The sequence below is a fragment of the Nematolebias whitei genome, chromosome 5 (genome assembly GCF_014905685.2).
Source record: "Nematolebias whitei isolate Nwh7 chromosome 5, NemWhi1, whole genome shotgun sequence".
In the NCBI taxonomy this organism is placed as follows: domain Eukaryota; kingdom Metazoa; phylum Chordata; class Actinopteri; order Cyprinodontiformes; family Rivulidae; genus Nematolebias; species Nematolebias whitei.
In genome coordinates, this window is record NC_056502.1 from 19,387,270 (window position 1) to 19,397,523 (window position 10,254).

General features: G+C 41.2%; 1 protein-coding gene across 1 annotated transcript; it reads left to right on the forward strand.

Moving 5' to 3' along the window:
* The first annotated feature begins 211 nt into the window (after positions 1-211).
* LOC119409442 (transcriptional repressor scratch 1) lies at positions 212-9,638 on the forward strand. The gene is made up of 2 exons (XM_037676329.1): positions 212-456; positions 8,665-9,638. Exons 1-2 carry the CDS (start codon positions 342-344, stop codon positions 9,390-9,392), a joined length of 843 nt encoding a protein of 280 aa, XP_037532257.1. The 5' UTR covers positions 212-341; the 3' UTR covers positions 9,393-9,638.
* The last annotated feature ends 616 nt before the right edge of the window (positions 9,639-10,254 follow it).

The following is a 10,254-nucleotide window of genomic DNA, read 5'->3' on the forward strand; positions in this document are numbered from 1 at the left end:
TTCTGTCTTCCGTCTGTCCGCGAGCGCAGAAAGCACAAAGCGCTCCCCCCTCCCCCTCCCACCACCTCAGCGGTGGGAGCTGTCCGGTGCTGAAGTTGCATTTTCTCCTTCCCTTCTCCCTTTCCTCCTTTCTCCCTCGCCGCACAAGAACTGGACCGGGTCAGGCTGAGAGAGGCTCTGAAACCGGATCAGTTCTGAAGACAATCTTCCATCGGTTCTGGTTCTGTGGACCCAACGGCATACTGGACAAGCCTCCGTCTGCGTGTCGCTGCCATTGTGTGCTGTTGTGAGTGTGTGTGTGTGTGTGTGTGTGTGTGTGTGTGTGTGTGTGTGTCACCACCATGCCAAGGTCTTTCCTGGTGAAAAAGGTGAAATTGGATGATTTCTCCACCGGGGCGGATCTGGAGCACACCTACCGGCACCGGACAGACCTGAGCCTACGGCTGCATGACAAAGGTAGGTCAAACTGCCTGTACAGCACAGCACGGCACGGTACGGCTCAGCACGGAGGACTAACAGGTGTCTGAGAGACGAATCGATTTCACTGAGGAGGAGGAAGAGGAGGAGGAGGATGTCAGGAAGGAGAAGAAAAAAAAAACGTCTAGTCTGCATTTATGAGACTTGATGGGAATCCTGTTCTGTGATTGTTTTTAATTCTCAACAGTTTGTGAGACTTTTTACACAAAAAGACCAAAAGAATAATAGAAAGACTTTAATTAGTGTTTGACTTTCAGGCAGACTTCCCCCCTGACTTTTCAACCTGTGTTGCAGTGGAGGTCAGGCAGGCCAGAAAGAGTTTCACACAGTTCCCTCAGACTCTTGGAGACATTTCATTAAACCCACCGTCAAAAACCTGGGGCCGACTTTTCATCAGTAATCTGCCATTCACGTTGCCAGAGTGGCTCCTTGTGAGCCAGACTAACAAAGACTCTAACGGATGAGGAGTGATAGAGCAATCTGCATATGCATCTAGATTACCTCAGCTTTATAACTCGAACCCCACACCCTCTGGTCTTTGAAGTGAGAACGCTCCTCGGATGAGAAGCGAAACGTCTTCTGTTACAAAATAAAGTCCAGTTGTTTTTGTCTTGAACTTGTTTTGAATTTACCTCGTCCTGGATGACTGAGAATCTTCACCAGCCATCTCACCTATGCATCAAAAGTTGGTTCTCGGTTTGGTCACCTGAGCTCTATAATTTCCACTGTGGAGACAGAGATGTGCTTTTCTATCGTCCCACATTGATACCTGTAATTATAAATCTTCCCTGAGTCGACTGCAGCTCGTCTAAATGCTGCTGCTAAGCTTCTGACCAGAAGTGCTCCCATGTGATCTCTCTGCATCAGCTCCCTGCTCAGTGCAGAGCTCGGTTCAAGGTTCATGGTGATGCACCTTTGTGCATTTCAGAACATTTACAGCCTCATGTCACCACCTTGACCCTGATGGAAGACTGTTATCTGTTCCTAAATATGTTAGGGGGTGGGGGGTGGGAGTCCTTGCAGTCACTCTGGAACTCTTTTTACCCTTTCAGCTACAGATTTATGTCAAAACAGCTGAAGACTCATGTTTTTAGATTGATATTCAGCAGTAGCATCCTATTTTATCTAGCTTATTCCACTACTTTTACTTTTATTGCACATTCATTTTATCTTCACATCTTTTATGTCATTTTGATATCAAGCACCTTGTAGTTATTATTTAAAACGGCGCCAAGCAAATCAAACTCGCGCAATTCCATCCGACAGCAGGGAGTTATCACATTATTGCGCTCTCGATCTCTTATTCAAAGCGATCAGAATGCATCAGAGGACGGAAGCGCAGTCAGCACAGACTGTAAGAGCTCTTTGCTCCAAGGAAGTGCAAGAACTCAGACGTTTGACTTGGACAGTAAAGCACTGAAGACCTGCCACTCACAAGAACCAAAACCACTCGACAGAAAGAAAGCACTTCTTAAGACCCGATTTCATCCTCATCAAGGTGAATAGAAAGCAGTTGGACTCAGTTTTGTTTGAACAACAAACTCCTGGAACGAGAAGCTAAATGCCTTTAATAGTAATTATAATAATATAATTTTACTTGTGAGGATTTTGTTTGGCTACACCAGATATTTGTTCTGTTGTTAAAGTTGAGTTTCTTTTACAAAAGACTTTTATAAAAAGACCTAAATCACCAGCCTCCCAAAGGTTTTATTGACTTCTTCTTGTATTTTAAGGCACAGCGTGACTCTGTGCACACTGAGAGGATTGAGATGCACGGGATCCCTCGTCAAAGGTGACAGAAAATCATCTGACGAAACAAAGTGACACTGAATGTGCTCCATTACCAATAAATCCTTCAATATGCTCATAATACACTCCCACAGGTGCAGCACAAACAACCGAGCAGTTCTTTTAAGTAGCACGACATCGACAGGCTGCAAACACATTCCAGTCAGATGTTTTATACTCAGCTGACACTGCATGCTGCTGCTGTGCCCCCATCAGGTGTTTTTGGATTTCTGCAGTGTTCATGCATTTGTCTTTTACTTGCTTAAGTAGATTTGCTAAATGAACTTGTTTGCTCATAATATCTGCATTAATTTTAAACCATCAAATAAAATGTAAGCAGGATTTTAAAAGATACTGACTAGTCTATTTGTTGCATTTAGAATGTAAAGGTTTTAATTTTAAACAGCACTTTCCAGATATTATTCAGTGTTATCTTCAAATCCTCGGTGATTATTTTGCACAGCTGATCTAAAGCTGCACACTTACCCACTGGCAGCAACCTTGTGCATCACATTTGCTCTTCAGGACCGCTGCTGTGTTTCCACCTGCGTGTCACTGACCCACCGTTGCACACACACATGCGTATACCGTGCAGGTAAAGCAAATCACTTCTGATGTTGAGGTGAACCACCACTGCTAATATGAGCAGCTTTATGTAACGCAGTCACTTTTCATCTCCGTCCTTTTAACAACCATTTTAACAGCTTCTCTACCCTCAAAACACAACAGTACATGATTTTAGGGGACACATTTCCAACTGAATGAGCTGCTGTGCATGTATGTGTGTGTGAGGGCATTCATTTGGGACTGTGTAGTAGCGAGGAATGAGTGTTACCACATGTAAACACATATGTGTGCGCCACATGGGATTTGTTGCTTCTGCATGCCATTCTGATGCTCCTCACGAAATACAACAAGAAGAAAATCCTAATTGCACTTGTTCTTACTAAAAATACCTCATCCAGACCACCACACAGCACATTTCCCCTTTTATTTTTACTGTTTGTGTTTATTTCATAATCACTGGATAGTTCTGGAGGAGGCATTACGAGAGGCCCGTGTCCAAAATGACAATAATATGCTGAATCACTCGTGTTTTGGTGCATTTACGCTCAAGCAAGGGTTTCTGGAAGCATCGATGTTTTTCATTCAAATGACCAAACATACAAAATATACTTATTTTGTTGGGTGTGCTTGCATAATTTATATTTCACCTGAGTGTTTGTAAATCTAATACAAAAAAGAATAATGTAAGACCGTGCCTGCATGCATAATATATTGGTATGTCTAAATATTGCATTAACACATTTATGTGGAAATATTTTTACTATTAACCTATTATGTCTTGCGTGGAGAGCTTGTGACAGCATAACCCACCTTGAGTTTGTGTCATCACATTAGTTTGTTTTGTTAAACCAAGTAAAGTACACAGATGGAGGAAGAACAACAGTACACTGCACCAACGGCGGTCACCGTCAGCCTTGTGCAGCTCGGGATCTGTCCATGGTGCCCGTGCTTAGTTTCACACGCTAAATCATCTTTTCTTTGCCGAGTTCAGGGTCAGCATGTGAGCATTTATCTTTTATAGGGGAGGTGTTTTAACTGCATCTCCTGAGGGCTGAAGGGAGACATATGTTGTTAAATTAGCTCTGGACTAACACCCTCTCTGTACAATGCTACTGCACACAGGGGTGCAGAAAGGGAGACAGATCCTCAGTCTTTATAGAAATAAAATCAACAAATGGTTAAAACTTGCAAAGAGAAACAACTGTTGCTGTTTTTGAATGATTATAAGTTGATTTTACAGCTTGTCACATATGCATAGTTAATGCAGCTTATCACTACAACAAATACTGAAGAGTGCAGCGGTCGTTATCAGGTTAATGAACCTGACTGAACACTTAAAAACAGCATTTAATCACATGGGGTTTTAAGGTTTGAGCAAAATGTAAGTTTGATTGTACGTCTACATTCAAAAGCCCAACAACCACATCATGTGTTTCAGTTACTTAAAATATTCAATTCAATTCAGTTTATTTATACAGCCCCAAATCACAACAAAGTTGTCTCAGGGCACTTTACAGGAACATTCACATACATAAAAGCCAATTAGTAAAGTTCTCTATCTAAGGAATCAGCAGACAAGTTGAATCTTGGCTTCGTTGCAGTCTCCCATCCTGAGCAAGCACAGTGGCAACAGTGGAAAGGAAAAACTCCCTTTTAAAAGGAAGAAACCTCCAGCAGAACCAGGCTCAGGACAAGAGGCCATCTGCTTTGACCGGCTGGTTGAGAGGACAGGAAGGACAGACAGACAAACATAGAATAGTAGGTCCAGGTATAGGTCCAGGTGTATCTGAAAGACAAAAAAACACATGTTAAGGATAGACAAAATAATTACAAATACAAGACAGGTTGAGCAGAGTAAGTAAAGACAGTAGCAGAGTGAAAATTGTGGTCAGTTTGTCCTCCAGCAGTCTAAGCCTATAGCAGCATAACTAAGGGACAGCTCAGGAAACCCAAGCTGACCCTAACTATAGTTAGTAGGAGAGATCATATTTTTCCAGTTTTAGTTTCTCTCCATTGGCTCCCTGTCAAATCCAGAATAGAATTTAAAATCTTACTTCTAACCTAAAAGGTTCTCAACAACCTGGCTCCATCTTATATTGCAGATCTTATTGTTCCATATTTTCCTAACAGAGCACTTCGCTCTCAGACTGCAGGTTTACTTGTGGTTCCTAGAATTTTCAAAAACAGAATGGGAGGCAGATCTTTCAGTTATCAGGCTCCTCTCTTGTGGAACCAACTTTCAATCTCTGTCCGTGAGGCTGACACATTATCCAGTTTTAAAACTAGGCTCAAGACTTTCTTTTTTGTTAAATCCTCCGGTTAAGACTCTGGCAGCAGCATTTTGGATCAACTGAAGACGTTTTAAAGACTTATTTGGACATCCAGATAATAAACCATTGCAATAGTCCAGTCTAGACGTGACAAATGCATGGACCAGTTTTTCTGCATCATTTTTAGATAAGATGTTTCTAATTTTAGTGATATTACGCAGGTGGAAGAAGGCAGTTCTAGTAATGTTTTTAATGTGGGGGATAAAAGACATGTCCTGATCAAAAATAACACCAAGATTTTTAACATTAGAGCTGGAGGACAGATTAATGCTATCTAAGGAGGGAGAGAGACTGAAAAAATTATTCCTAAGGTGCTCAGGTCCAAAAACCACAACCTCAGTCTTGTCTATGTTCAACAGGAGAAAATTAAGGGTCATCCAGGATTTTATGTCTTTAAGACATGCTTGTAGTCTAAGTAGCTGATTGGATTCATTGGGTTTAATGGACAAATATAATTGTGTGTCATCAGCATAACAATGAAAATTTATCCCATGCTGTTTAATAACTTTACCTAATGGAAGCATATATAAAGTAAAGAGTACTGGCCCAAGCACTGAGCCCTGAGGAACTCCATGACTAACTTTGGTGTATGAAGAAGATTTATTATTTACATTTTCAAACTGGAATCTATCAGATAGATATGATTTAAACCATATCTAAAATATCTTTGCATAAGCTAAATATTTTGAGTTTAGCTTTATTCTTGTTGGTTGTAAATAACTGCAATACTGAATGTAAATTGTTGAACAAAAATAAAACATTTATGTAATTCCCACCCCCAATTTTATTTCTTTTGAATTTATTTAAGAAATTAGTGTTATTTTACCCAAGCAACAATCACAGGAACCTGCTCAGATGAGCCAGTGGAGCAGCGGATCCCCATTTTTTAAAGTGAGGGTGCAAACTTATGCATTTTATTTTAAACCTAAAGACGCTGTCTCTCCTGGAAAAAAGACAAAAGCATTACTAACATTTATTATTCTACTTTCTCTCTCTTACTTAACAAAACAGTTCATACTGGAAAGAATCGTTACAATCTAATCGTTACCGCCTAACTTTTAGTTGCTTCAATCCAATTCAGCTGAACATCCATCCATCCATCCATTTTCTTTACCCGCTTATTCCATTTTGGGTCACAGGGGTCGCTGGTGCCCATGTCCAGCAATCACTGTGCGAGGGGCGGGGTACACCCTGGACGGGTCGCAAGTCCATCACAGGGCCACATAGAGACAAACGAGACAAACAACCATTCACTCTCTCACTCACACCTAGGGACAATTTAGAGTTACCAATCAGCCTAACATGCATGTTTTTGGACTGTGGGAGGAAACCGGAGTACCCGGAGAAAACCCACGCATGCACGGAGAGAACATGCAAACTCCACCCAGAAAGGCCCCTGGACCGGGGTTTGAACCAGGGACCTGCTCGCTGAGAGGCAGCAGCTCTACCAGTTGCGCCACCGTGCTGCCCCTTCAGCTGAACACTGGTAGTCAATACCTCAGTGTGGAGAAGACTAAACTAAACTAAACTAAACTAAACTAAACTAAACAAAAGGATTATTTTATTGTCATCATCCAGAAGCGCATTGGAGATTTGAGTTTTTTGGGATAAATATGACCTAAATGTAAATTTTTTGTAAATGTCTACAGTTGGTTTCATATCAGAATAAATCTTGGCATTGTCTTGGTTAAAACAAAATGGTAAATAATTAATCTTAACAGGATTCAAACCTCAATTTTTTGCATAAAAGTGCATCGCAGTCCATCACAGCAACTAAACATGCACAAGGATCACCACCATTACTTGCTCTTATTCAGTCACCCTTCTCACATTCCCGACTCTGCTCCCCCATTAAATCACATAATAGAGCACCTATGGTAACTGTTACCTAACATTTTCCTTTTTTCTTTTATCTTTTTCTTTTTTCCTACTTTTTTATTCTTGCTTAGGGTGCAAGAGGTCCCGGGTGCAAACCTCGGACGAGCCCCCATTAATGTTACGACCCAGCTCAGACAGGAAAGGGGGAGGTAACATTAAAAGCAGGTGGAATGAGGATTTTAATTAAAGTAATGATTTATTTGGTCAGTTAACCAAAATTCAACAAAAATAGGTTACCTTCAAAGTACTAATTACCAAATATATTTTCCAACAATATTTTCTAACAAAGACACAAAATTAATGTTAAACAATAAAGTTTAGCCTTAAACAAAATTTATACAGAATCAAAACAGTTTGTGAACAAGTAAGCCTTCTGACTGTCTTCAGAAACTTACACCAACACTAACAAACAACTCCAACTGCATGAATTAACTCTTAGCCAAAGCCAAACATTTCAAGTCCAAAGGCACCCAGACAAAATGGCGAGCTGCTCTAAATAACAGCCGCCCTGAATGGCAGGAGAGCTGGGCTTAAATAGGTAGGCGTCTTCCATGGTTGGAGGAGCAGGAGGTGAATAAACCAACTAGGATGCAGATGGAGGTCCATTGAGGAGGGGTCAGGAGAAGCCAGCCAATCCCAGATGTGCCACAGCACAGCTGGGTCAGCAAACCAAATGCAACTTTAATGTCACTCAAACATATGAACTCAGGCCATAACAGTAACATAAATGGGTCAGATCAAAATAATTTAGTAGAACTTACTCAACTTTGCCACCTCTGTTCTTAATTTAACCAGACTGGCTAATTCAATTTAAACTTCCTCGTTGAATGAACCAACTTGTCTTTTGTCAAATTCATTGTTTTCAGGTTTGTAAGCTCAAAAATAATTGCATTCAATAAAACGGATATAGGCAAAACAAAGTAACTGTTCATAAAACAAGGTTAATTTCTGTTCCACTGAAATATGTGACTCACATAATGTGAATTCAAATAAATGTGGCATTATCCATGAAAAGAAAAATTAGTTGGGCTCACCCTATTAAAGTAAGATGAACAATTCAGCCTGAGTAAAAAAATAAAAACTGATTCAGCCCCGACACAGGTTAGATAAGAATAAATTACAACAACGTAATCGCTTCATCTAGAAAGAAAAGCAGAGAAAAAGCATTTTTCACGTTAAATTAAAAAGTTACTGTTTTGAATGTCTGTTTGAGCAGCTGCCCTTATTGATAGATTTATGGCTATGTATCAGTTATTTAGTTTTAATTCTGCCATTTATGGTGTCTATTAAGAAAGATAATCTTGAGAAGATTCCCACTGAATGCCTAAAGGGAGTTTAATTTTGTTAATCCATGTTGACTTATATGTTGTCATTGCTTTCTCTCTGTGGAACAGTGTGTGCTGTAATAAACGTTTGTCCTATTACTATAAAAAATGTTGGTCACTCAGTGTGAAGGATGTTGCCAGTATGCCTCTTGTGAGGAAAATGGATTAAAGTCTGTAGTTTAGCATCTATCAGAATGACGCTATCTGTTTCCCATTTTTATGCTTGACTAAAATAAAACCTACCACACGATCTCTGCCTTCCACTGTTACCTGATGCTGTTTTCTCTTTCTCCCATTAGCTGCTTACATCAGTGACTACATCAGCCCTGTTGTGTACGATAATGAGAGCGACGGTGGCATCAAGGTGCCCTCTCCTGATCCTCTCTACGACGGCATCCATAGTGACTATGGAGCTCCTGACTCAGAGTCTCCAGACAGCCCCGGCTCAGAAATCACAGATGGTTACATAAACGGTGATGCCGCGGTGAGCGAGGGATACACAGTCGATGCGTTCTTCATCACCGACGGCCGCTCGAGAAGGAAAGCCCTCGGCAGCCCCAGGAGCATCCAGAGGCACACCTGCAACGAGTGCGGCAAAACCTACGCCACGTCTTCCAACCTGAGCCGGCACAAACAGACACATCGCTCTCTGGACAGCAAGCTGGCAAAGAAATGTCCGACCTGCGGGAAGGTGTACGTGTCCATGCCCGCCATGGCCATGCACCTGCTCACGCACGACCTCAAGCACAAGTGCGACGTGTGCGGGAAAGCGTTCAGTCGACCGTGGCTCCTGCAGGGCCACATGCGGTCCCACACGGGCGAGAAGCCGTTCGGGTGTGCCCACTGCGGCAAGGCCTTTGCAGACCGCTCGAACCTGCGCGCCCACATGCAGACGCACTCGGCCTTCAAGCACTTCAAATGCAAACGCTGCAACAAGACCTTCGCGCTCAAGAGTTATCTGAACAAGCACTACGAGTCCGCCTGCTTCAAAGGCCCCTTCTCTCCCCTTGGCCCGCTAGATGCATGACAACCTCCCAAAAGATCAAACTGCAGAGATAAATTACCATTATCCTTAAAGACTAACTGCAAACAGTTTATTTTTGGTCAGAGTATGACCTTGCTTTCCCTCCTCACCCTCTTCCTTTCCTCTTTCCATCCCTTCCTCACCTCGCCTCTCCTGGGAGCCTTTTCACAACGATGAAGATAGCACAATTTTTCTTCTTGAGATTTTATGACTTAAGGATTTAACTGACCGACGCATGCACTTCCTCCAAAACAAAACAAAAACAAAACTCTTCACCTCTTCCTCCCCTGTCTGTTTGGGACAGGGGTGTTAATATTACCACAGCTTCCTTTTGGCAACTATAGCTATAGAATGACTGCGTATATTTTGGGACACTGATGATAAAAATGATGATTACAGAGACTATAGCAAACATATAGCTACTAGTTTTCTCCATGCACTGAAATGCAGTGAAATGGTTTTTCATTCTGATTTTGCTTATGTCAGGGAGGGGGTGAAATAATAGTAATAAGAATAGTAATAATATGATAATAATAATAATGATGATGCTCTGCTGCACCAAGTGACCATAATCTCTCCAATACTGAGGTAAAAATACTTTAATTTATTTTTATTTATTGAGTATTTTTTGTTGTTTTTGTGCATTTCTACCTGATTTGATCAAGCGATGCTGTTTGTTTTGCACTTTAAGTTCTGCAGTAAGTTTGTAGGATTTTTGCCAACCCCTTTTTACCACTACAGGCCAAAGCATATGTCACTTTTTTCTGTATTGTGTTTATTTCTATTATGTATTTATTTATTTTTTATCTTTTTATTTCTTATTCTTATTATTAATGCATGCAAAAAAAACCCAGTAATAATGAAA

What these genes read in the sequence shown, in the direction of transcription:
- LOC119409442 (XM_037676329.1), top strand. Translation starts at nt 342, where the DNA reads ATGCCAAGGTCTTTCCTGGTGAAAAAGGTGAAATTGGATGATTTCTCC. An exon ending in CCTACGGCTGCATGACAAAG is followed by an intron (nt 457 to 8,664) that starts GTAGGTCAAACT and finishes TTCTCCCATTAG; the next exon opens with CTGCTTACATCAGTGACTAC.